The sequence below is a fragment of the Alexandromys fortis genome, unplaced genomic scaffold, assembly GCF_014885135.2.
Source record: "Alexandromys fortis isolate MF-2015 unplaced genomic scaffold, M_Fortis_MF-2015_v1.1 scaffold_130, whole genome shotgun sequence".
Taxonomy (NCBI): Eukaryota; Metazoa; Chordata; class Mammalia; order Rodentia; family Cricetidae; genus Alexandromys; species Alexandromys fortis.
Window position 1 is genome coordinate 149,339 of NW_026068016.1, and position 27,063 is coordinate 176,401.

Genomic DNA, 27,063 nt, shown 5'->3' on the forward strand with positions numbered 1-27,063 from the left:
TGAACATTTGTGTGTGCACATGGGTGCACACGCATGCACAGCACAGTACAGTTCTGTGGCAGACAGAAGACAACTTTTGGTGGTCAGTTCTTTCCTTTGACCATGTGATTCCAGGATCAAACTCAAGTCGTCAGTCCCGATGGCCTTTACCCAGTGAGATGGCCTTTACCCAATTGGAGCTTTTCACTGAACCATTAGTCCCTCTTTCTCCCTAGCCATAAGAAAGGTGATGTGGGAAGTCCTTCTGTATTTGTGTTACTTTTATTGGTTAATGAATAAAGCTGTTTTGGCCAATGGCTTAGCAGAGTAAAGCAAGGCAGGAAATCTGAACAGATATAGAGAGAGTAGGCAGAGTCAGAGATGTCTGTCATAAAGCTGCCAAAAGAGAAGGACACTCTGGAACCTTACTAGTAGGCCACAACCTCGTGGTAATGCACAAATTGATAGAAATGGGCTAATTTAAGATGAAAGTGCTAGCTAGGAATATGCTAGAGTCTTTGGCCAAACAGTGTTAAAATTAGTAAAGTTTCTGTGTGATTATTTGGGTCTGAGAGGCTGGGCAATGAATAAGGAATCTCCACCTACAGAGCGGAATCTCTATAGTGTTACTTTTGTCTTATGTGACTTTCTAGGTCCCAACACCCACATACTTCATATCTTAAGAGTAATTTAACATACTTAACTCAATCACTAATTTTATTAGGAATTAGAGGATGTAGTTTTTCTGATTCTGTCTTGCATTCTACATTTTACATAGTCTTCTTTACAGTACAACTTTCATTACTTGAGCCTATTTAGTTACATTAAGATACATTTCTTATAGAAAGTTTGAATACTGTTTTATTGTCTCCTTGATTACCAGTTTCAAACTAGGAAGTGAATGTACCTTCCACTTCAAATGAGATATCTCTCTCTCTCTCTCTCTCTCTCTCTCTCTCTCTCTCTCTCTATCAATTTTTAACAAATTTTTTTGACTAATCCAAAAGTTATTTCCAGCCTCTTCTTTGCCTGTTTCAATGCTCCTGGAAAGCCTTTTGCTTTTCTAGTGAGAAAGCAGGTGAGGGAGGAGGGAAGCAGGTCCTGACCCTGTCTCTCCATTTGACCTGCCTTCACTGAAGACAGAATGCCCGAACCTGTGGAGGAGCTGTATGGTAGCTTTGCTCACATAATCCAAGCCAAACAGAAACTGTCATCTAGAATCCCTGCATGGTCCCAGTCTAGTGATGGTCACAAGTGACATGTCACATGTGACCTGAAGAGCAGCCAAGAAATAGCATTATGGTGTCCCTGCTCAAGAGAAACAAATGTAAGGCCCCGGACATGTTGGTGGCTTTCACACACTCCCCCTGATCTTGCTTCATAGAACATCATCTGGGCTTGAACCTCCTCAGTCTCCATCAGTGGTATCTTCAAGTCTCAAGCCGGAACCACATCTTTAGATCATCAAGCTTTTTCTTAGGGGTAATTACGCCACTAAGGCTGAAATTAGTAAAGACACATGCAGGTCCAGATTATCCTCTAAGACTTCAGTCCTTCGTGGTTTACCTTCATAGTTCTGGTCTGCTCTTGCTCTCCTACGCACCCAGAGTTCCACTCTGACAGCCATTCTAATTTGTCCTGAATGTGATTCAGGCTCAAAACAAGAACCAAATATAGCCACAAACACTGTGGTCTCCCCCATCAATCTCCACATCAGGTAGGACCTAAGGCAACACTATATAAATTTTAAAATGTGACCTGGTAAAAGGGTCACATGTGGCTTGAAATGTACCAGATTGACTAAACATATTTTGAGAAACTATAATTTTATCTTTAATTAATTTAAATTTAAACTGTCATGTGGCTACTGACTAGATTATTGAGCAATGCAAGCTTTGTGCTGAATAATGAATTCCGCATTCTTTATTGCTAACAGTGAACCTTTCTCTGGCTGAATCTTGACTAGCCTAGGAAGCAACCTGCACCTTCAAGGGGAAGATCCTGGCTACACAAATCCAAAGTGTGAGGAATGACAAAGTTGGAGGACAGGAAGCACCCATCAGCAGGAAGCCTAGAAGCAAGAAAACTGGTCCTCTGTAAACTGCTGCTGAAAACCATTCATTAAATCCCATCTCTCCAATATTCAGTGATTTCTGTCTGCTAGAGGGAAGCAGTGCAACCCTTGTCTAGTTTATTAGAGGGCACCCACTCAATCCGCACCCTAAGAAGGTTAGCACTGGAGTGAATAGCTGCTGTAGGCTTCACAGATAAATTCTGCTTCCCTTATTTTGCTAGAAAACCCTCTCTCGGTCCTCCAGTCCCCAGGCCAGAATGATGGTAAAGTCAAGGAAGCAAGATGCGCTCTGCAAGTCATCTTTCCTTTGCTTTTTTCTTTGTCCCAGGCTCCTGTGCAAACCTGTCTTGAAGCAGTCTCTTTTCTCATGTGAAATACGCCTTTTTTTAATGAAATATGCCTTTTCAAGTAGCATATGATTGCCTACATTGTCTGTCAAGCTGGATTTGAAAATTTCAAAACATCGGTGCGCTTTTGCTACTCTGTAACTATGACAACAGATGCTAAGCAACTATTTGTGTCAGTCCCATTGTGAAACTGGCCAGTTACCAACACACTCCCAGGAATGAATCTTTCCAATAGGCCTTCATGGTTAACTGACCGTGAGAGGATAAATGAAAGGCTAAACAGCCTATCAGCAGTTTCTTCAAGATTGGCTTGAGTTGAGTAGAGGAACGCTAAAGTGCAGTTACGATCTATGGGCACAAACATGACTCTAGACGATCACAAGAACCTCTCCCGTTTGTTTTGTTAAGGTTGCTTAAGCAAGTTGTCATTTGTTATAGTGTTGGCATAGGAAAAAAAAAAACCAAAATGCTGGTAACCGACTCAAAGCTATTAACTGTACAACAGGACGTTCTGTGATGGTGTGTATAGTCCCATTCCGTGGATGAACCGGCTTACTTTCACTTCCTTCCGGTTTTTGTCTCACCCATGTTGAGTATCTTCTTGGGAATGCTAAAAGAAAAATGCAAAGCAACAACCTCTCTCATATCGTTCTCACTTCAAGTTGTCTTGAAGTCTTAGTTCCTTTGTTCTTTACATCTCACAGGACTGGGTCCTCCTAACTTCCGGTTAGTGAGTTAGTTTGCTATCCTGTTACCTCAGCCTTACTACCCTGCACTGGTTCCCAGCCATCTCCTAGGGCTAAAGGCTTCAGAGCTGAAGTCAGACGACCCTGCAAGCATCCTGGATACTCCGCGGGAATGAAGACCCTACAAGTCAGCTCAGGGTGGACGCTGGACCCCCTTCTATAGAGCCCAGCTAGTGCGTCTCGCCTTGTTCCCCCACCACCAACCCCAGCAGCAGCTCGCAAACAATGGAAGTTGCTTGCCTGACAGCCACTACTGGACCTGCCCCCAGACGGCGCGGGCATGGGGGTTGAGGGCTACCCCCCAAAGCTCTCCCCAGCAGCCAGAGCGGATGAGGCGCAGGAACCTCGAGGGTGACCTGATGATGCTTCAGGGAAGTGGCCACTGGGCGCGCAAGCGGGAGACCCGGGCGAAGCGGCCCTTGGCGCGAGCTGGGGGCCGGAAGGGAGCTCTGGATTTCGGTCCCTCCCCTTTTCCCTTCTGTGTCTTGGCGCACCGGGGCCCTCAGACCCTCTTGCTGTCAGGTACCAGCCTGGAGGAGAGACTATCTCTCCTCCAAGCCCTCCACCATGGAGAATGTCTCCCATGACTCCGGGCAGATGGAGGACTGCCAGAGTAGACAGTGGCTCCTCCCGGAGGATAGCCCAGCCATCAGCTCGGTGATGTTCTCGGCCGGGGTTCTGGGGAACCTTATTGCGCTGGCGCTGCTGGCACGCCGTTGGCGCGGGGACACGGGATGCAGTGCCGGCAGCAGGACCTCTATCTCCTTGTTCCACGTGCTGGTGACAGAGCTGGTGCTCACCGACCTGCTGGGGACCTGTCTCATCAGTCCGGTGGTCCTGGCTTCCTATGCGCGGAACCAGACACTGGTGGCCCTGGCTCCCGAGAGCCGCGTATGCACCTATTTCGCCTTCACAATGACTTTCTTCAGTCTTGCCACGATGCTCATGCTCTTTGCGATGGCCCTGGAGCGCTACCTCTCCATCGGACACCCTTACTTCTACCGGCGCCGTTTCTCGCGTCGCGGGGGCCTGGCGGTGCTGCCAGTCATCTACGCCGTCTCTTTGCTCTTCTGTTCCCTGCCGCTGCTCAACTACGGGGAGTACGTCCAGTACTGTCCCGGGACATGGTGCTTTATCCGGCACGGGCGGACTGCATACCTGCAGCTCTACGCCACGGTGCTGCTGCTGCTCATCTTGGCGGTGCTCGCCTGCAACTTCAGCGTCATCCTTAACCTCATCCGCATGCACCGTCGGGCCAGGAGAAGCCGCTGTGGATCATCGGGCGGTGGCCTGGGTCGCCCTGGGTCGCGCAGAAGAGGAGAAAGGACTTCGATGGCGGAGGAGACGGACCACCTCATTCTCCTGGCCATTATGACCATCACCTTCGCCATCTGTTCCTTGCCTTTCACAGTAAGTTCGTTTGTTTCCACAGCCCAGCAGCATGCAGCTGCCTCAAACTCCCTTCACCTCCCCTTTCTACCTCCGGGCACTCACTGGCAACTTGAAAAACAAAGTGCCCTAATTTATAAAGGTCTATTGCCATCATTGCTTTCCCTTTTCACCTTTGCCCACTTCCTTCCGCCCCCAGCGTTGACGCATGAACTTTCCTAAGAGAGCAGTTCTTCTATGCCCTACAGGAACCTTCTCCATGGTCCCTTCCCTGGGTGGGTTGGTAACTGAAGAGGAGGGAGTCCTTCCAGGTTAGGACGGTTGTCCTGTTATAAGCCGATCACTGGAGTTCAGTTTGCAGGGCTTGACGCCTCATCCCTTGGTGCTTTCATTTCTCCTAGGCAAAATGTAGTTGCGGGGCCCATAGAATTCAGAGAGTCCTTGGTGGAGAAGTTTACAGCCGCTTGCATTTGACTTTAGGAATTTTAAGGTCAAAAATCTAGTTGAGAGACTCACCAGTTTACATGTTAGAGTACAAGTCTGTGTGGTCATGAAAACGAGAGGAAAGGATCAACTGTTACATAGTGCTTTTGTGGTCCCTCACAGGAGACACTTGTAACCTCAAAATATCCTCTTAATGTCACTGTCAGGAATATAGACAGATGCTAGCTGTTCTGTAGCTGTGCACTTGATGCACACGAAGGAACTTGCAGCAACAGCTGGTACATCTCAGGGAAGCAGAGAAAAGGCTTCCTGGGCAATGGAGGCAGGGCCAGGGTAGAAGTGTGGGTGCTGTGCGGTTAGAGGGACCATTAGTTCTAAACAAATTAGTTCTAAAAATAGATCCCGAGCTCCTGAAGTCTAATGTGGAAGCAGAATTGAGTTTGGAGCCTTCTGACCTCTCGTGGAGAGCTCTAAACTGGGGACTTGGGAAATGATGGTATGAATGGTGGCTAAGGGAAGATGAACCGCGTAGAAGCTACAGAAGTCGCTCTTTCCTGTCTCCTGCCCTCATCGATGCTTCTGATTGGTATCATCTACTCTTCCTCGAGGACATAAAGAGATTCGGATATGAACCGTGTCCCCAAAGAACCCCCATTCTCAGCCATATTCTCTTTGCTCTGCTCCCCATTACCCTCACACTTGTAGCTCTGTCCCTGGAGCAGATAGTCTGAATTGGTAAGTTATACTTAGTGGGGAATAAGATGGAGCTGGGCTGTGGAAGGTAGCAACTCCCTAGGCACCCCAGCAGGAGAGTTTGTGTAGTGAAATGTTGTGGTTTAGAAACCAACATGGCTCCTAGGCTTCAGCTTTATAAGTAGACTGTTTTATATTTGGGACCACTGACCATTTTTTTACTCAGAATAGCAAGAACTGTTTTTTCTACGTTCCTCAGAAGTATGTCAGACTCTAGCCAGCAAACAGTAGCATTCACAGCCAGAGTTGGTGGGACCCCGGTCAGTTCTGCAGTTCTCTGGCCACGGAAAAAGATGGGACTCAGAAAATCCAGAGTTAGCAATGAACTGCTAATACCAGCCACCGTCCCAGGTTATGAGCAGAGTGGAATCCTTCCTTCTAGGATGTCAGTCCAGGGCCTCCAAAGTTCGGGAACTAAAACTTTCAAAAGAGAAAAATAAAAAACGTTCAGTACACTGAGATGAATTCAGTTCAGCCTAGCGTACCACTACTGTGACACCTAAAGACTTAGGGTTCTGAGGGTGCATTTTTACATCAACTCGCTATCTTCACACCAACCTCCGAGATGCATCCTATTGTGTAGATGAGTCAAGTAACTTCCTCCTGGGCCCACAGCTAGGGAGTAGCAGAGCTGGGATGCAATGTATTAACAGTAATAGTATCTAAAAGAAAGTTCTCATTTTAAGAGTAACATGGGAGAAGATCCAATTATGGTTTCACAAGAGAATTGGGAATACATAATAAATATTTGGACCACCTTGTCTCTTTATTCTAACTTTTACTAGCTTTAAAACTAAAACAGCATGCTAGCGCTGTCTCCCCCCCCACACACACACACACACGCTAATACAATCATGTTGCTTCATTTTCTTTCTCTGCAGTCCTGTGAAATACAAGCCTGGGACTGAGATTTTAGGAGATTGGCTAGTGTAAATGCTAGTCTAAATTAAGAAACAATCAGATTAGCCCTCACATAAAACCTTCCTTTGATGCCCATAAAACATTTCTTCAAAGACTTAAAAAGCATGTGATGTGGTGCTTAGGACTTTGGTTGTCCAGTATGAAATCATGCATGAGACCAACAACATGTCCAAACTATTTATTCACTATGTATAAATTAATAAATTCCTCCTTATGTTAATCAGCTGTTGTCATCATTTCACAGTGATAAATAAAGCTGCTTTTTTTCCTGAAATGGAACAGCGCAAGGGAAACATATGAACCTTCCATTCTTGTCTCAAATATTCTCTGTTTCTCAGTTTCCAACCCTTGCCCAGCTAGCTGCTTTCTCAGCACTTTGATAGTTGTGCTCAGCTTCTAGGCATTTTTAACTGGTTTCCACACGCCATTAGGATAAAGCGCTTATGCATTTTATTCAGTTCTAAAATTTCAAGAACCTGCCATTGACTCACTTAAAAAACATCTTCCTTTTTTTTTTTTTAACAAATTCTCCAGGGTTAGAATTTCTAGGCAAATCTGATTAGTGGAAATCTGATCTTCACACTATAGAAAAATTTGAAGCAAACAATCCTGGAGTTTCCTGTTCATTCCTGTTCGTTTCTGGTTTCCCTTGTGCCAAATGTCAGGTGAACAGGTGGTGAAGGTCACAAGGGTATAAACTATAAGCTTCAGGTAGCGATGAAAGAGAAACCTAGAAGTCTCTGGGTGCCCACGGAGAACTTAGTGTGGTGATGTGTAAGTGGATGTTCTTAAGCAGCTGGAATGCCCTTCATCACTGAGGCATCATTAGTGATGTGTTTGACAATTGTTGCGACCGTTGAAATACGCATTTCCTTTTAAGAGAACATTCCTCCCTGTGAGTGTTTTCAGTTGGCATCTTTTGCTCCATCAATTTGCTATTCTGCAGTGGTGACTGTAAATACAGACACAGTTCTGGTGTTTTTTTTTTATAAATACAGTCTGTAAGAAGCATCGTCTTTTCTCCTGACAGAGAATTAGAGCTTTTTATCCTCACAGTTAGGTGGATCCTCTCTGTTATTTCAGACTAGGACTTCAGCTCTAAAAATTCACATCACTGGGGCTCACTAAGCTGCATTTCTCTGACAGCATTTTGCTACCTAAACTGGTCCCTAAATTGAAAACCGGGTTAAGTACTGTGAAACTAGGACACTTGTGTAATATGAAGGGCCAGAGAAAGGGAAAGCGTTTAGGGAAGACTGAAACTTCCTGTGGACAAGGGGTGTTGATTTCTGCTCCATGGGCGGTACATGTGATACTGTCTGCGGCCTTGGATGAGAGTGTTTTCTCTGCCAATGAGGAAATTTAAAGGCAGGGAGAATCTCCAGTGTAACGGGTAACAGCGGGGAAAGGTCTCAGACACAGCAGACAGAGTCAACAGGTGAAGAAAGGCATTTATTCGGGGAGAGGAAACACAAAGCAGAGGTGAGCTGGGGAAGCTGAAGCCCAGCCTCTCCCGGAAGGAAGCCTGGGTTTCAGGGTCTGTGAGGAGCCTTCCCCAACTCAGTGTTGCTCCGTCTGACCAAAGACAAGGAGGCCATTAGCTCCACAAATTTGAGGTAAACTTGCCCTGATCCCAGCCTCGAACTGGTCTTGCTGGTCCATCAGCAGAGGTACGATAGTGGGGAGGGGGATTGACTAGTGGGGAAAAAGACAGAACTTTAGGTCTTTGTCTTCAGTCATGTGGATAAAGAAAAGGCTGGAAGTTTGTCAGCATTATGTATTTATAGCTCCTTTCCCTATCTGTCTGCCTCTGTCTGTCTCCCTCCTGGTCCTTCACATGGATCACACCTACACCAGCTGTGAAATCTGTTAGGGGACTCCTGGGCGGGGGATCACACCTACACCAGCTGTGAAATCTGTTAGGGGACTCCTGGGCGGGGGATCACACCTACACCAGCTGTGAAATATGTTAGGGGACTCCTGGGCGGGGGAATCACACCTACACCAGCTGTGAAATATGTTAGGGGACTCCTGGGTGGGGAATCACACCTACACCAGCTGTGAAATATGTTAGGGGACTCCTGGGTGGGGGATCACACCTACACCAGCTGTGAAATATGTTAGGGGACTCCTGGGTGGGGATCACACCTACACCAGCTGTGAAATATGTTAGGGGACTCCTGGGCGGGTGAATCGTGCTGTCCATCATTTCCTCAGCGCCACTGTCCTGGGCTGTTTCAGCCCAGAGCTGTAGACCTCAGCAGTGAGTCCTCATTGGGCTTTCAAGGCACACAGTGCCAAGGTCGTTCTCATGCTGGACCCATATCCATGCCCCGGTTTTTTTGGTTTTGGTTTTGTTTTTCTTATGAAGTAAAGTAGGGTTCAGTTTCCATGTGCCACAGACATGTTTAGGGAGAAAGGATTTCTTTAAAGCATGGCCCACCACCACCACAACAACAGCAAATTAAGAGTTAATTGTGCAATGCCTGTAGCTAGGAGACCACAACATCTTTCGAAAGGCAGATGAACAGAGAGTAAGTGCTGCCTGCAAGTTAGCTGTTGGTGAGTGTTGATGAAAGAGAAGCCCCATGGAGAAGAGCCAAACAGAGACAGTGAAAAGTCTCCATCTCTAAAGAGAAGAGGGATGGTCACAGGCCTTCGTGACATCCTTGAACAGGAGTGTCAGGTGGCCACTCGGGAATCTCACAGGAAGCTTTGTCTCAAAGGTTTTGTATGCACGTGCCCAGATACTGCCTCAGGACAGACACAGAAGTTGGAGCTCCATCACTGCAGTTTGACTTCTAAGGCCAAGTAACTAGTCTTCTAGCCTTGGCCTCCTTCTCTCTAAAATGTGTCTGTACTCCTGTGGGGAGGCTATCAGATGACCCCCACCCCTGAAGCCCACGGCTTAGCCAAGACTGACTATGCCAAAGAAGAAAAGCAACTGAATGTTTTACATCTTCCCAAGTGAAGCATTCGTTCACTCTAGAATTCTAAACCCACTTCATATAGGATTAAAGGTCGGAGAATAGTTTAAATGACAGCCCCTGACCATTGCCAGGATGGAGCTTTCCAGGGGCGGCTGCCTCAGACATGGCCGAAACAGCGGGTTCCTGTCTGCTTCACTCAATATGTACCACAGTCTATGCAAAACCGGGGGCAGGGGTCAAGCAGGTAACTCACTGGATTCATTAGACTAGGACCTGGCACTTTCTCACAGGTGGTCAATGCCAGAAGGAGAATGCATTCCCACCAACCTCCAAATTTAAATTCTAGAACATCACCAAAACATCACTCCTGTGTCTCTCCTATGTCAACTGTTTGTTAAGAACTGAGGATCAGCCATATGGAGAGAGGAAGGTCCACACTTTGAGTTTGGAGGTAGGTGGTGGTAATAGGTACTTTTTTTTTTTTTACATTAAGGTCAGTCAAGTTCATTTCCAAGAAGAGATTCATGAGAAATCCAGGCAGTGCCAGTGCATCCATAGGTGAGGATGCAGAAGAGTCAGGGAGATGGCAAGGTCTGGGCTGTGGTCTCTATTGGGGTTTCTGCAGGAAAGACATGTCAAGGTGAAAGGATTCGGATGGCAAACTTGGGTAATTATGACAGGCTGTCAGCTACAAGGCAGTCCTTGGTTGCCTGGTAACAGGACCCTGGATCATTAAGGAGAGAACATTACTATGAGTTGAGGGGTCTACGGAGGAGGTATATCTCAGGACTGGTTAGTAATGTGTGTAGCAAAGACGTACTCATTGTGGAGTCCTTTGTTGGTTGCAATAATTAGCCATCCCAAGGAGGGGCATTCTCTCCCGCAACTAGAGACTTTTAGATGTCTAAACCTCACAATAGAGTTGGGAATGTAGCTCGTGGTAGAATGCTTGCCAAACACATGTGAGACCCCAAGTTCAAGTCCCCGCACCATAAAGAAAAAAATTCACATGATAAAACATCATGATATATAAAAACTGTAACTGAATATTTTGCAACCGAAATAGCACAGCAGACCAGAAGACTAGTGCTCCATTGCATAGCCCTACCTAACTCTTCTCTCTGAGGTCTGAGAAGCCCACCATCAATTCTTCTTTTTCCTTACTCATCTGCCAACTCTTTTCTCCATTCCTCATGCCAAGATTCTCTGGCATAAACACCTCTGGCTGCCAAACCTTCCCGCTATTGTCCTAACATAAGCAACCCAAAGATGACTACTTTTCTCTCGCCCTCCAGTCTGTTTGGTACATCCAGTTCCCAGATGCTGCAGAGTAAGTTCGGGAGAAAGGGAAGGAATGAGTTGTTTCATGGAAAAGTATCAGAGAAGTGGTTGGCTTCCCTACGTCATAGACTAGGCCAGAGGATCCCTGGCACACCAAGAATTACTGTGTTAGTTAGATGATGAGGTGTGGTCCACGTTCAAACTCTTCCTCTCTGTAGGCTGGAATGAAGAGGTATAGCCACCAAGTCCGTACTGTTCCCTGCCAATCTGCTGCACTGACTCAAATGAGAGCACCAATACCGGTCTGGAAATGCCGATCCACGTGTAAGAGTGTGTCTGTCCACTTCCCAGAGCTTAAGACATAATTCTGCAGGCCCCTGCTGCAGCACTGACCTGGATGTAATATGCACTGAGCGCGTACCAGTACCAGAAGTCTTGGATTTGTACCCTTCCTAGGCTACTAACCAGCCTTAGGTCCATGGCAAGTGCCCCTGTGTCCTTGGTGAAGTGAGGTCACAACTCACCTACTCTGTAGAGCACTATTATGGGAGCTCTGTTGGCGCAGCCTAAGTGTTGCTTCCGATGACCTGTGAGGACAGGCTCTCAGTCTCTTGCCCACGATACTAAAGTTACAGACAAGAGTTAAATTCAGGTCAAAGCAGTGCAATACTCAGAACCAGTTCTCCAACTGATGTGCTCGCTTGCTCTCTCTTGCTGAATCGTGATAGTCACATCAAGCCAGATATTTAGAAGTGCAACGTTATTCTTAACATTTCTGAAACTTACTTCCGCATCTGCTATGGCTTCCGTAGGACTCCAAAGAAAGCAGGTGTGTTTCACAGCACACATATTGGGCTATCGACAAACAGAAGCTACAAATAGTATCATCATGACTACAGATATCATTAAAATATTCACTTGGCAAAGCACAGTGGCTCACACCTGCAATCCTCACCTGAGAGGTTATAGGCAGATCATGCGGTTGAGGTCAGTTTGGGCTATATAATGAGATCATCTAAACGGAAAGCAGATTCTATCCTAGGTGCCAAGAAAAGTTTATTAATTTCCCTCCATTCCCAGGGACAAGATTAGAAAGTTTTGTATATGATGCCAGTGTTAATTGTAACCCTTAGAGTACTTGCTTTCATTAAGTTCATAGGGAAAAAAGATTAAGTTTTGATTTACATAGATTTTTTCCACCCGCCCTTCCACTTGCTGCTACTACACAAAACAAGGCTGAATCTCAAGAGACGATGGGATCTAAGTCAGCTTGCTTACAATATAAAACTAACATTGTTTTCCTCTCTCCTTTCAGATCTTTGCTTATGTGAATGAAACCTCTTCCCGAAAGGAAAACTTGGACCTCCAAGCTCTTAGATTTTTATCAATTAACTCTATAATTGACCCTTGGGTCTTTGCCATCCTTAGGCCACCGGTCCTGAGACTAATGCGTTCAGTCCTCTGTTGCCGGACTTCATTGAGAACACAAGAGGTTTCACGGACTTCCTGTCCTACCCTGTCCAGTGCCACTAAACAGACTGACCTTTGTGGACAGTTATGAGGATGCACTTCACAAGGGAGCCTCTGCAAAGGCCTTTAACAGCCTCCTTGGAGAAACGTGAAGAGCTGGCGTAGGAACAAAATGAAACTGCAAGGTCCTTCGTGGAAGATCTCAGAAGGCTGTCTACAGCTCATGCTATGTGACCTTTGTAGGACAACCAGCTGCATCTGAGACCCAGTTGATTTAAGCTTTCCTGCTGAATAACCAAGCATGTGGTTTTGTAATTTGTTTAAAACTCTACGTGGTTACTGTCTCCTGTTTTAAATTTTGATGCCACTGCTGTTATAAATGCAGTGTGCAGTCAAGCCAAGCGAAACTCATTCTCTAGGAAGTCAGTTCGTGCAAGCGATGAAGCAATCGAAACAGACAAGTTGCTGTCTTGTGATTGCTTAATGGACTCTATTTGGACCATGAACTTGAAAGTCATCAGTCCCTTTAACTGTAACGTTGTAACTTTGTGCCTGTGGGAGTCCTCTCCAATCAGGACTGTGCCACCCTGAGAGGGCTGCACTGATGTGGTTAAGGCCGGTTTGGTTCACCCTTCCCCTAGGAGCCTTGTCCTGGTATCAAGTTATTTATTCTGTGTTGTCTGTTGTGATGATGCTACTGAAGAAGACTAGAAATTTCCTTCTCAAAAAGAAATAGTAAAAGAATTAATTCTAATGAATGCTTTTCAGTTTTTGTTGGGGAAGCTTTTTCACAGTTGAGGCCAGATTTTAAAATCAAAATCTGAAAACCCGAGCCCATTCTTCAGGTATACTGGAATCTTTGTGGTGTTGATACTAGGGTCACGACTAACATACACATCTTCTTTACAAGATGACTGACTGGGTCACAGCAAACTCTTCTGTTGGTATTTTTATTTAAGGAACATGTTTTGACTCATACTACAGAAGAAACCATGTAACCGTGAGTCATATCTCAATGTATTTCCAAACATTCGGCATGGTTTAAACTCAGCATTAAAGTATTTCAGTGAGCGTGTACATTTTAGTCAGAGTTATGATATAAACACATCTGAAATGCTACAAACTAAACTCTGAAAGAAAACATGGAAAAGTGGAAGTCTTCAGCGTACTTATTCTCCAAGAATAGTTTGCACTTAGCATAGGCATGGCGTCTGTAAGTGAAATGAAAGTTGAAAAAAAATCAAATTAGGGGTTTTGGGGGGGTGTTTGTTTGGTTTGGTTTGGTTGGTTTGTTTGTTTAATTTTTTTTGGGGGGGGGGTTGTTGGTGTTGTTTGTTCTTCAAGACAAGATTTAGAGCCTGTCCTGGAACTCACTCTGTAGACCAAGCTTCCCTCAGACTCACAGAGATTGTCTCTGCCTCCCAAATGCTGGGATTAAAGACGTGTACCACCATTGCCCAGCTCGAATTAATTCTTGGCAAGTTTTTAAAATGTGCGTTTGTTGTAAATTCAAGTTTTAAGATATTCAGTGGAGTTCTTGATATTCAAAGAGAGTTTTGCTTTCAATTGTCAGTCTTCTAACATGGTCAGTTAAAGGGCAGATTGATGGGCAGATAAAATTATAGCATGGCTGATTTTTTCAAATTTAATTGTTTCTCAGGTTTCATTGTTTACTCAAAGCTGTTTTCCATAATTAGTTATCAAACCTGGTGATCACTTAGAAAGACGACAAATACCTAAGCATCTCTGATACAAATTGTCTGTATCAAATTAGCTTTTACTTTTAATAAAATGAATAAATGATTCACCTTTTTATAAATTTAAGCATGGAAGGCAAAGTTTAACAACTAAAATCTAGACAGATCTAAATAAATAACCCCCTTCCACCCAGTGTTTCATGCCAAGAAATTATACCCAGGGGAACAATGAGGCCTGCGGTGTGATCCTCAAGCATAAAATTCTGATTATTTTGAATCTGGAATTTTGATTCTTTTTATCAGATGACTTCGTAAAATCTCAGAATGAAAAATTATTAACACTCAGGCAACACTGTCCCCCTGCACCCATTCCAGAGCAATGCCTGAGAATTTTTTGAAATAGGTATATTACAATGGGAACAAAATTATACACTTGGAAGTGCACAATATCATAATTTAAGCCACTTAAATTATTTATTAATTAATTATTATGGCCAATTTTAGGCATGGCTTGCATGCTTTTGTATGTGTGCATGCACAGGTTGTTGGGAATCATCCTTCACGGGTTTTTCTACTTTATTCATTGAGGTCAAATCCTTCAGTCAAATGAAGAGCTCACCAGTATAAGCTCACCAGTTTAGTTAGCCAGCTTGCTCTGCGGGTCCTCTCTCTGCCAGCCCAGAAATTATGTGGGTTCTGGGTATCCAAACTCTAGTCCTCATGTTTGCACAAAAGGGCTATAACCACTGAGCCATCTCCTCAGGTCTGCTAAGCCGCTTGTTTAAGAACTAGTCAGTCAACTAGTTAGTCTCTAGGACTCCATCTCCTTGTGTGCTTCTGTTCCTTTCATGTTGGTGACTAAATTCTATTGACTCATTTGCACCCATTTACACATAAAAGAATCTGAATAGCAAAACTTTATCTAACAATCGCCTATTGTTCATGACATTTCAAAGGCAACTTAGAAAAAAGAAATACCTAGAAGGCATATGACATTTCCTCTTTGGTGCCCGTTGGCCATGCTTGTTTCCGTTACTGACTCATTTTCCAGGGAGAGGAGAGAAGCAGCAATTACTTTGACATAGTACATACACGGTTAAATTTGAGGAAAGAAAAGCTGATTTTGTTTTTTAGTTCTGTCACTGGTGGGAGAGGGAGAAAAGTGTCAAGTGAATATTCACCTGAGAATGCCGGCCTTAAGTTAAGGTGTCCTGGAATGGAGCCAAGTGGTCTGTTCTGTGCTGGGCTCTTTTGAGATGATTCAGTGTGACCCTGGTCACCTTTCCAAGAAAGATCTGGGAAGTGCGGCTGTTAAGTTGGAGCCTTTGCTCTCTAGAGATCTGATGGAGAACCAAGTTTGCTATAAAGCCTGCAAAAGACCTGAATGTCAAGAACTTTAGAACCAAGATAACCTATAGCAGCCCTGTGCTCCAGAAACAACCATCTCAATCCATAGAACCAAGACAACCTAGAGCCAATGCTCTAGAAACTACCATAACCCAAATTGCGCAGGCTGGCACAGGTTTCAAGCAGGGCGACCAATCCATCCCACCCCACGCCCAACATCTCTTGTTAAGCTTTGACCCTCTTCTCCCCAGGGTCAATTCACTTTGTGGGGGTGTGGGAGGCTTGTGCTAATGCTAGGTCAAGACAGCTCTTATTTGAAAAGTTTAAGAAAAGAACACACTGGCTTAGCATTTGACAACTTTGAAAGGCAGAGGTGAGCAATTAGCTCTCACTTGGGACAAGGTTTATTTATTTCACTTAGCTTAAGCCAAACCTAACTATATTCCAGACTTGGGAAGGGCTCCTACTTGGGCCATGAGCAGAGATGTATTTCCCTCTGAAAAAAAAAAAAAAAACATATTTCTCTGTGCAGGGTCACAGGCCTGTGCTTCTCAGTAAAGAGCATTCCTCTCCATTGTATGTCATGTCATCTCTGAGTGCACTTGTGACTTACTGCCAATCACTCAGCAGCGCTACAATAGACTCTAAGTTAAACAGCATTTCATCAGTGGGGTGTGGTGGCACACCCTTAACCCCAGCACTTACAAGGCAGAGGTAAAAGAATCATTTTTATGTAAGGTCCTCTGGTCTATATATTGAGTTCTAGGCCAACCAGGGCTACATAGTGAGACACTATCTCAAAAATAGTAGAAACAAAATCAAACAGAAGGCATTTGATCACCTGAAGACAGCCATATTTAGCAACTCACAAAAGCTGCAATCCGATTTCCATATAGCCGAAGACCTTGTGTCAGACACTGCTGTTTTTATAACATTCCTTCCTTATCCTGGCAATTTACGTGATTTAAAAAAAAAAAAACAACTATAAATATTTTTTCTTGAATTGTGGTTGTATTTCCTATGAAATATATGTGGTATTCGAGGTCAGTTTTAGAATTCTGATTCTGCAATCCATGTATGTCAGTACCATGTGAAAAATTTAGAGTCTAGTATAAGTCAGTGATGATTCAGGTAGGAAATGATGGCACGTTCAGGGATAAAGGAGGAATGACTAATGAAAGGGATATTTACAGAGGGTGACAGGATGAAAGGGTGGTGGAAAAGGCCTCGGAAGCTGTTCTTCCTCCTGCACCTGGTGTAACAAGGGAGGGAGCAGTTCCTGGAACCCAGTGAGAGATGTAGAAGGTGCCATCTAATAGGAGCCATGATGAAAGGGGAAACAGCTACTACCCAGACACAGGGCAGGAAGGAATTCTTCTGCCCCTTCCTTCCATCAGGCAAACCTAGTTGGTAGTTAGTCTACAATGTAAGGGGACCTGAGCTGTGCACCCATGAAGCACAGAATGCTAGATCTAGAGGGTAAAATGAGAAGATCGACCAACAATTTGTGCTGAGTAGTTCTGCTTGTCATCTTCTGCTCCAAATAGATGTTCTTTAGCAAGTATGGGAAATAGAGATCTGCCCCATTTGCATGGGAAGGATTAAAATATCATAGATCTTCATTCCAAGACACTTGCCCTAGATTCTGTATACTGGTTTAGAATTGAAGTTGTATTTTTGAGAAGGACCACTGGGAAAAGAAAAACCTAACTGTGGGCAGGCCATGTCATCCAAACCACAAGTTGGATAGGTTCACACTGCCGTATTAAGAGCATATGAAACAATTCAGCTGTGTCTAAACACTAATAAGAACCAAGAGGAAACTGGCATGGAGGGGGCACACCTGTAACCCCAATGCTAGAGATGCTGAAGCCTAAAGAAAGTGAATTTGAAGCCAGACTGGACTACACAGTGGGACTCTGTCTCCAAAGAGGGGAAAATGAAGAATGAAGTCAGGGAGGGGACCAATAAGGAGAAGAATTTAACAACAACAACAACAACAATAATAATAATAATAAAAAGCATAGCTTTCAGGAGCAGCTGCCCGTGTGGCTGATCCTGCTCAACGGGGTTTGCCTTCGTTCCTTTACTCACCCCCTGTTCTTTTCCCATTTTTGTGACACAGTCTCACTATGTAGCCCAGGCTATCTTCAAACTCAAGGTCCTCCTGTGTCCCACTTTCCAGAATACTGAAATCACAGGCATGTGCCACCACACTCGCCTCCTTCTTGAGTATATCTTTCCAGGCGCGAACTGTATTCTAAACTCCCTACCCCAACATCCCCCCCCCCCGCTGCGCCCAATACGTGAGCACACACACACACACACACACACAGAGGGTTATTTTTTTCTTATTTTTAATGTTTTTTGCTTGGCCCTTTACACGTGGGGGGGCACATCGGATTGTTGACTGAACTTGATCTTTCATGTCGATGACTTAGTTCTCAGCTCTAAGCCACAAATGGACACTCCCTTGCAAATGGAGCTCCTTGAGTCCTACTTATCAAATGGCATCTTTACTAGAAATAACTAGCAGATACTCATCTCTGCCCTAAGGGTGTACGTGATCAATCCAGCATTTAAAAACTGCAACAGCTGGACCATTGTAGATATAGTTGAGACTATCTATCAGTTCTTAGTGTCTCAGTAATTCCACACTGAGTTTAGAGAAATCAGCCAAAAAGATCCTGACTTTTGAAAACACACATTTGCTTGTCTGTATTCTCAAAAATAAATGTCCTGAGAAATAATAACATCTTGAATTTTGCAGGAAAATGGATGGAGCTAGAAAACATCATTTTGGGTGAGGTAACCCAGACAAGAAAGACGATTATCACATGTACTCACTCATAAGTGGTTTTTAAACATAAAGCAAAAAAAAAAAAAAAAAAACCAGCCTACAAACCACAATCCCAGAGAACTTATACAACAGTGAGGACACTAAGAGAGACATACATGGATCGAATTTACATGGGAAGTAGAAAAAGACAAGATCTTCTGAGTAAACTGGGAGCATGGGGACCTTGGGGGAGGGTTGAAGAGGGAGGGGATAGGCAGGAAGGGGAGCAAAGGAAAATGTAGAGCTCAATAAAAATCAATAAGAAAAAAACAATAAATAAATAAATGTATGTCCTGGTGTTACTTGAGAGTGAAAGACACAATGACCAGGATGCTACGGGCTGCATACTGCAGTGTGCTACTCTCTGACCTGTAAAAGTGAATCTCCTTATGCAAGGAGGCATTCGGATAAAAGAAGAGCACGTCTATGGATAATTGAGGGACTTTCATTCTCTTTACTACCTATTATAGTGATGATGGAGTTGAGCTCCCACCCTGAGAGGAAACACAAGCTCGGATGTTTATATCTTTCCATGACACACTAGTTCGAAACACTAAGGAAGGTGAAGAAGTAGACACAGCCTGCCTTTTACATTTTTCTTTCTTCGGCACTGGAGGTCCATACCAGAGCTCTCATGGTCTAAGCAAGTACTAGACTACTGAGATGTAACCCAACCCCCTTCTAAGAATCTCTCCTGTCCCCCCCACACACACAATGTTATAGTGACACATAATGGTTACAAGGACATAGTATGTGGGAACATGATTATCCCATTATCAATATTAATGGCATCTTCAAACAATAAAATCGTGCCTTTAGCTTATCTATTGAATGTGTTAAGATAATACTAAGTAGAATATTTTATAGGAGGAATCTTGCGTAGAAGGCCAGTCACCCAGGGAGAAGCATAGTGGTGCTCCAACACACTGAGGTTAATACAGAAAGCTGGGCTGGGGCTGGATTACTGAGGGAAAGGCTCAGTGGTTTGATCCCTTTCTCCCACCTCCTTCCTCTTTCCCCTCCCTCCCTGCTCAGACTCCTGCCAAAGGTCACCAGCCACCTTTAACTCTCTGTACAACACACTCAGAAAACCTCTGGATCAGGCTCAACGCCATGGCTATTTTTTTCTATCTGGAACAGCTGCTTTTCCTCCAAATAGCTATGCCTTGCTTGTTCATCTCCTTCAACATTTTGCCCCCACAGAGACCTTCTGTGGATACTCTTCCTAAAACTGCACCCCATGATGGCCTCAAACTCACTATGGAGCCAAGGATGACCATGAACTCCTCCTACCTCTACTCACGAATGCTGGGATTACCCATGGTGCCACTGCGTCCAGTTTGCTGCAGTGCTGGAGAAGGAGCCCAGGGGACTGAGCATGCAGATAAGCACAATAGCTCCAACCTCTGCTATGCTCTGCTTCAAAACAGGATGCAGCTCAGTATGTTGTGAGGAGGATTTGATGCCGTCTCGTAAGTGTTGTGTGTGTTGAATCTCAACCCTAAGAACAGCACTGTAAGATACGTGTTCTCCATTTTGCAGATGGCACAAAGGACATTCAGTCAAGCAGCTAGCTCAGGAGCTCAAGCCTTTGAACCCAAGTGTTAAAGGTAGTGTCTGATTCCAGGTCCAGGAGATGTTCTACTGACTCTTTCTCACGGTACTTCTAGAATAGAAACATTCTGGAAATGAACCTGGCCTATCAAGTATCACCAAGGATACTACTTCTTAGTATAGTACATAGGGTAGGGCTTGCTATGTGCTGGGTTATCCTAAATGTTTTGAATGAATAAATGAACAAATGATGTCAAGAAGACAATCACTATAAATCTCTTACTCATTTCTCCTCTGCCTCTCTTTCTTTCCTTCCCCCTAACAACTCAGTCCCTTTGTGTGTGGAGGGGAAGGCAGACCAGGCCTGCCACTGGGGGATGTAAGAGTTCATATGAGAAGGAGCCCATGCAGAGACCCTGACATATCGTGATACGCTCTCACTGGGTGAAGTTGTAGTGAATATGTGTCTAGATATAGGAGTGGTGAGATGTGAAGATATGGAGTCACAGTGGAAACGCGACACCATAAGCCCACAGACAGGCTAGAGTTGGGCGTCAGAGCCCAAAGAATGAGGAGTTTACTCGTGTAAGCACCCATTGTGAGGAGCCAGACTTAAATAGGTTGGCATCAAGATGTAGAAGCATGAATGGAAAGAGGTCCCCTGATCAGAGATGAGGCTAGCTTCAAGGGACTAGGAAAAACAAGGGTCATGCAGTGTAGGAACTCAGAACCTGTGTGAGGGTAGGGTGTCCTTCCTTGCAAAGGGATAGCTCCATGGCCAGCTTGTAAGCCTGAGCAAGGTGAAAGATGCCCCTGTAGGATGCCTTCCATAGGACATCAGGATCCAACTGGCAGGAGAATGGTGTCTGTGTAGGGCAATTACGGGCTCAGATTTGAGCCAACAGCTTGAGCAGAAAGAAGAAGGTGTGGGGGAGAGTGACGGCCATGATGAGAGGTTGGTCATTTAGATGGTTTAACAAATAAACCAGCACTTGAGGGAGAATGGAGAGCAGATGTCACAGATGAAGACAGGAAATGAGAATGAATACCATGGCGCCAGACTGCAAGCCAGGGCTTGATTCTAGCTCATGATCTTAAAAATACAGAAATAAATACATGTGTGTCTTCTCAGACTTCATTCACCAAGCAAACATGAAATCTGCAAGCCTTCCTCCACAGCCCAGCATTAACAAGCACTCCTCATGCCTTGGCCTTTACATATCGTCTTTTGGTTTTGGGGGGTGGGTGTACTTTTTTTTCCGAAGAAGACAGTGAGTTCCATGGAAAAGGCTGCTTCCTGGGAGAGTAGAACAAATTCTGATATTATATTCTGCAATAAAATTAAGAGGAATTCAAAGAATGAAGTGGCCACACCACAAAACATTGGCATTGGATTCAAAGGGAATTCCCAACAACTAAAGTGGAGCAAATTCAAGCTTCAAAATATAGATGTTAACAAATTGTGGGTGTGGGTGCCATAGAAAAACAGTGACTCCACACAGAAAAAATAAATAAATTTTGAAGTGAAATTATCTGCTGATAAAATAATTGCTGATTGCAAAGAAGAGGAGAAACTTGGCAGTGAGATGTTTAGACAGATTCTGACCAAATCAGAGGAATAAAGCAAACAGCTTCAGTAACAGACACAACTGAAGCCATGAGCCAGAAGATGTGTGAAATGCATCCTGGGAGCACTGCTGTGAGGCTCTTTCTCTCCGAGATTCAATACACAATCATGCAGGAAGACCAAAGGGCCTGCCCCGTGACCATCAAGGGCCAAAACCACAAGAGTCAAGGACGGGTGAAGAGCTATTCCAGACAGAATTTTCCCGAAGGGTCAGAATGAGCAGACATGAGTGGTTCTGAATGAGATCCTTTCACTGGGGTTTATTGGGACAATTAGCAAAATGTAGATGTGTATTGAGAGCTGAATGGCAATGTGCCCATCGTCACCTCCTACCTTTGGTTGTTGTCTCATGCTGATGCAGGACACCGTCCTTGGAAAAACACACTGAAATCTCCATGGTGATGATGTATCAGGTCCAGAACCCAATCTCAGGTAATTCTGAGGGAAAAGTTGTGTCCTGGATTCCTGGAGCTTTTGTAAGCTCATGGTTTCAGTATTCAAATATTTAACAATGAACCAGGAGGCTTACTTCCTGCAGGAGAAAGAAAACAAGACCAAAAGTTCATGGGTTTTGTACACGTGGAAAGATTAGTCAAAGCTATAATCACAGTCTCATTTCTATCACTGAGGTTAAGAAGGCATTGAATGAGTATCTGTATGTGTATATATATGCATATACATATATACATTCATATATACACATATAAATGTGTATGTGCATATATGTGTGTTCATGTGTGTATGTTTGTGTTGTGTGTGCATGTATGTATGCTCGCATGTGTATAAGTACACATATGTTTGTGTACACATATGTAGAGGATTGAAGTTGACACCAGATGTCTTCCTTATTCGCTTTCCACTTTACATATCGAGGTAGAGTCTCTTCTCAATAAGCCTGGAGCTCACCCACTCTTGCCCAACTAGCTAGCCAGCTTGTTTCTGGGGTCCTCTGTCTCTGCTTCCCCTTCTGAGCACTGAAATCAGGTAACTGCCTCACTGCCTGGCATTTTGCATGGGTTCTGGGCACACAAACAGGTCAGTCCTCACTCTTTTGTTGCAAGAATTTTATTCACTGAGCCAATTCCCCAGGTTTGTGGTTAGTTTACATCAAATATTTGGCTTTTGAGTTATAAAGAAGTGACTGTGTGTGAAATAGGAAACAAATAATGATGTGGTCCACAAAGCTGTTTTTCTAAGAACTGTTAGCTTTGCCTAGCTTACCTGCTCACCAGTCCGTAAAGCTAAGCACTAATATGACATTAAAGTTTAGCTTTGAGGACACATATCCTTGATCATTCTGTTCCAAGAAGAGAGAAATAAAGCAAATACATCTACAACTACAAGCTGTTATTTAAATGTACAGGCAGTATTTTGAAATCACAATGTCTTTTTTTCCAGTGTGAACTTAGAACATTAGAACATTAGAGAGTGAGTTTGTCCCAGAGACAACTGGGCATGCCCACCAGAGGTCTAGCTCTTTATCCAATTGTTTCAGCTTTCAGGTTCCACAGGTTTCTCAAGCCTCTGCTGTTGTAGAATATGTATATAACTATGTTGCATTTGTTTAATTTTGTAAATATATGTTGCTGTTTTGCCTTGCCTGCCTAAGGTACCTGACTGGACTAATAAAAAGTTGACTGGCCAATAGGGAGGGAGTATAGTATAGATAGAAATTCCTGGCAGGGAGAGTAAATAGAAGGAGAAATTTAGGTCCAAAAAAAGAAAAAAGTAAAAGAGATGAAGAAGACAAAAATCTCTATGGGAGCAGGCCTGAGCCAGTGATTTCCTGCTGGAGTAGGCCTGAGGCAGTGACCCCCACAGGAGTACAAGTGAGCAATCACTGAGAGAAAAGGCCCAAGTCAGGGACCTCTGCAGGAGCAGGCCCAAGGCAGAGACCTCAGTGGGAGCAGACCCAAGAAAGCAACCTCCATGGGAGTAGGCATGAATGACTCCTGGGATTGAAGAGCAACTCCCGGGAGTACTGAGTGACCTCTGAGAACACCAAGTGACATCCAGGGAGACTGGAACTGTGGCCCTGACTGTACCACGAGAAGCATCCATCTAAGCCTTAGATCCACTGGTACCTAGAAGATTGATCACCAGAGACACAGCCCCAACTACACCAACCAGAGCCACAGTGTTGAAAACAGTCTGGTATTGGTATAAAAACAGACAAGAGGACCAATGGAACTAATCGAAAACCCAGATTTCAATCCTCATAACTAAACACCTGATTTTTGACAAAGAAACAAAAAATATAAAATGGAAAATAGAAAGCATATTTAACAAACGATGTTGGCATAACTGGATATCAACATGTAGAAGAATGAATATAGATCCATATCTATCACCATGCACAAAATTCAAGTCCAAATGGATTAAAGACCTCAACATAAAGCCAGCTACACTGAGCCATATAGAAAAGAAAGTGGGAAGTACACTGGAACACATTGGCACAAGAGACCACTTCCAAAATATAACTCCAACAGCACAGACACTGAGAGAAACAATTAATAAATTGGATCTCCTTAAACTGAGAAGCTTCTGTAAAGCAAAGGGCATGGACAACAAGAAAAATGGCACCCTACTGAAAGATCTTCACCAACCCCACGTCAGACAGAGGTCTGATCTCCAAAATATAAAAAGAATGCAAGAAATTGATCATCAAAAGAACAAATAATCCAATTTAAAAAGATGTGGTACAAAAAAAAATGTGGTACAGACCTAAACAGAGAACTCTCAACAGAGGAATCTATAATGGCTGAAAGACACTTATGGAAATGCTCAACATCTTTAGCCATCAGAGAAATGCAAATCAAGACAATTCTGAGATTCCATCTTACATCAAAAACACTGATGATAATTTATGTTGGAGAGAATGTGGGGTAAAGGGATACGTTGCTGGTGGGAGTGAAAGCTGGTACAACCCCTTTGGATGTCAATGTGGCTATTTCTCAGAAAATTAGAAAGCAACCTACCTCAAGATTCAGCAATACCACTTTTTGGTATATACCCAAAAGATGCTCAAATATACCAAAAGGACATGTGTTCAACTATGTTCATAGCAGCATTGTTTTCATAGCCAGAACCTGGAAACAACCTAAATGGCCCCTTGACCAAAGAATGGATAAGGAAAATGTGGTACATTTATTTACACAATGGAGCACTACACAGAAGAAAAAAAATGATGACATCTTGAAATTTGCGGTCAAATAGATAGATCTAGAAAATATCATATTAAGTGAGGTAACCCAGAACTAGAAAGACAAATACCATATGTGCTCACCCATAAGTGACTTTTAAACATAAAGTAAAAAAAAAAATAGCCCTAGCCTACAATTCACAACCCCAGAGAACCTAGACAACAATGAGGACCCTAAGAGAAACATACATGGATCTAATGTACATGGGAAGAAGAAAAAGACAAGATCTCCTGAGTAAATTGCCAGCATGGGGAACCATGCATGGGAAAGGGTAAAAGGGGAGGGGAGAGAAAGGGAAGAAGGGAAGGGAGTGTAGAAAAATATATAGCTCAATAAAAACAATTTAAAAAGAAAATGTGAAAAAAGAAAAGAAAAAGATGAAGGGACCAGCCAGCTAGACATGGAGTAAGCAGGAACATAGAACATACCGAATGAGAGAAAGGCAAAAAGTCCTGTGGCAAAATGTAGGTGGATAAAAACAGGTTAAATTAAGTTAAAATAGCTAATGGAACAAGCCTAAACTAAAGCTGAGCATTCATAATTAATAACAACTCCTCATGCCTGTTTTTTGGGGAGCTAGTTGGAAGAAAATGCCAACTAAGCTCTTCTTCCTTAAGTCCAGAATCACTGTCTCAATCAGCTTTACTACTCACACAGCTTCCATTCCATCTCCCCAGTGAAGATTCATTACACTTTTTAAATATTTACCTCATCTGCACGGTGCAGATATAGTTGTGCACATGTGGAGGTGAGGCGACAGCTTGTGGGAACTGGCTTTCTCTTGACCACGTAGGTCCTAGAGAGCAAACGTAGGTCATTAGGCAAGACAGCAAGCCCCTTTACCACTGAGCCACCCTGCCCCTCTGAGATTTATTATTCTTTAAAGCAAATTTATGTAAGACTTTTCCATAAAGTGACTACCATTAAACTTTCCACAATTTCCACGTGTCCAGCAGGTAAGTCTCTTCACCGACTTTGCCCATCAACCATAGATCTATGCTGGAGAGCACAGAAGGTTATGTTTCATGTTTACTCTAGAGAATGTTTAACAGCACACCTGGGGGATGGTTGTTCTCTGGACAGTAATCAAAATGATGGCTCATTGTTCTCAGTACTGAAGACCTCCCAGCCTGTCTTCCCCATGTTGAGAGAGGTTTTCCCCTTGGAGAAAGAATAGCACAGTCATTAGTACAAGGTTTAGGTTCATCTCAAATCTTGCTCCTGCCATCACTGCACAGTAAAACATCAAAACCAAGCACACCACCACCATCATCATCATCACCATCATCACCACCACCATCACCACCACCATCATCATCGTGTTTGTGTGTGCCTAATTGCTCTGTCAGACGTTACTAGAAGGTCTAGCAGGTTAAGGCTGACTGAAGCCCTGAGGCCCTGAAGGCTGAGGTGATATAGCTCATTGAAAATCCACTTGTGTTCACCATAACGAATGCCCTGACTGTACCAACTTCTCCACTTGTCTCCGCACCATCCACAAACGATACCTTTTCCTCCAAGTAGTCTCATTCTTCATCTCTCTCTTCATTCAGCTCTTGGCTCAATGTCACCATAATAGGGAGTATTTTTGACCTATATAAAGTAGAAAATAGCTCGATACAACAGTCCATCTTCCCCGCACCCCCACTCTTTTTTATGGCCCTTTTCATTCTCCTCAGAACCCGGCATTAAACACTCGTCCCTGCACACGTGTGCCTACCATCTTCCTCTCTAAGTAAACAAAGTCTCCCTAATGGCATACCTTTTTTGCTTGCAATTTAAACACTATTTGAAAAAAGTAGATTTCCAACAAATATTTATTGAGTTAACATAAGAGTAGATCTAATTTCAGCTCAGTTTAAAAACAAATAACCCTAATTTTTAATCAAGTCCAAAGGTCCTTGGGAAAATGCAGTATTGCCACATTTGCTAAGGGGAGGAAGAAAAGAAGAAGGAGGTAGAGAAAGAATAAACCTTCAGTATAGTTAATAAAAAGAGGAGAAGGCCCTCAAAATAGCCTTCACCATGAAGCTCTTGACACACATTAATAGCATCATGCACTTCTGTATTTTTACCTTTTTGAGATTTTTTTTCCTTCCTCATGGCATAGGTTTCCAGGAGCAATACCCCTCTCTGTCGTACCTAGAGGAGTAAAGGCCTTTCTGCTGCCTGGAAATCAGTTCCTTCTTAATTCATCCTATCCCTGTGCAATTGATTTCCATCATCCCATCCTCGCAGTGGACATACCAGCATATACTGGCTCTGCCCAGTTGCTCATCTCAGTCCATGAAACCGTGCCATCTTTGTTAGCTTTAACTGGAGACCTACCACAGCCTAGAGTCACCAGAGAAAGAAGTCTCAATAGATGGAAGGTCCAAATCAGATTGGGCTGTGGGCATGTTTATGGGGTGGGGTGGTCATCTTGATTGTTATTTGATGTAAGAAGATACAGCCTCTTGAGG

The 27,063-nt window shown here is 43.8% G+C and overlaps 1 protein-coding gene and 1 long non-coding RNA gene across 2 annotated transcripts; one reads left to right on the top strand and one right to left on the bottom strand.

The window, feature by feature from the left end:
- The first annotated feature begins 1,742 nt into the window (after positions 1 to 1,742).
- On the top strand, positions 1,743 to 13,411 carry Ptger2 (prostaglandin E receptor 2). Its single transcript, XM_050162434.1, has 2 exons — positions 1,743 to 4,556; positions 12,180 to 13,411. The coding sequence occupies exons 1-2, from the start codon at positions 3,714 to 3,716 to the stop codon at positions 12,423 to 12,425; spliced, it is 1,089 nt and encodes a 362-aa protein (XP_050018391.1). The 5' UTR covers positions 1,743 to 3,713; the 3' UTR covers positions 12,426 to 13,411.
- LOC126513866 (uncharacterized) lies at positions 4,784 to 25,589 on the bottom strand. Its single transcript, XR_007595453.1, has 4 exons — positions 25,523 to 25,589; positions 25,310 to 25,397; positions 21,732 to 21,930; positions 4,784 to 6,152 (listed from the first exon to the last, which is right to left on the bottom strand). It is a non-coding gene; the product is annotated as an uncharacterized lncRNA (long non-coding RNA).
- Between the last annotated feature and the right edge of the window lie 1,474 nt (positions 25,590 to 27,063).

What these genes read in the sequence shown, in the direction of transcription:
- Ptger2 (XM_050162434.1), top strand. Translation starts at nt 3,714, where the DNA reads ATGGAGAATGTCTCCCATGACTCCGGGCAGATGGAGGACTGCCAGAGT. An exon ending in TCTGTTCCTTGCCTTTCACA is followed by an intron (nt 4,557 to 12,179) that starts GTAAGTTCGTTT and finishes CTCTCCTTTCAG; the next exon opens with ATCTTTGCTTATGTGAATGA.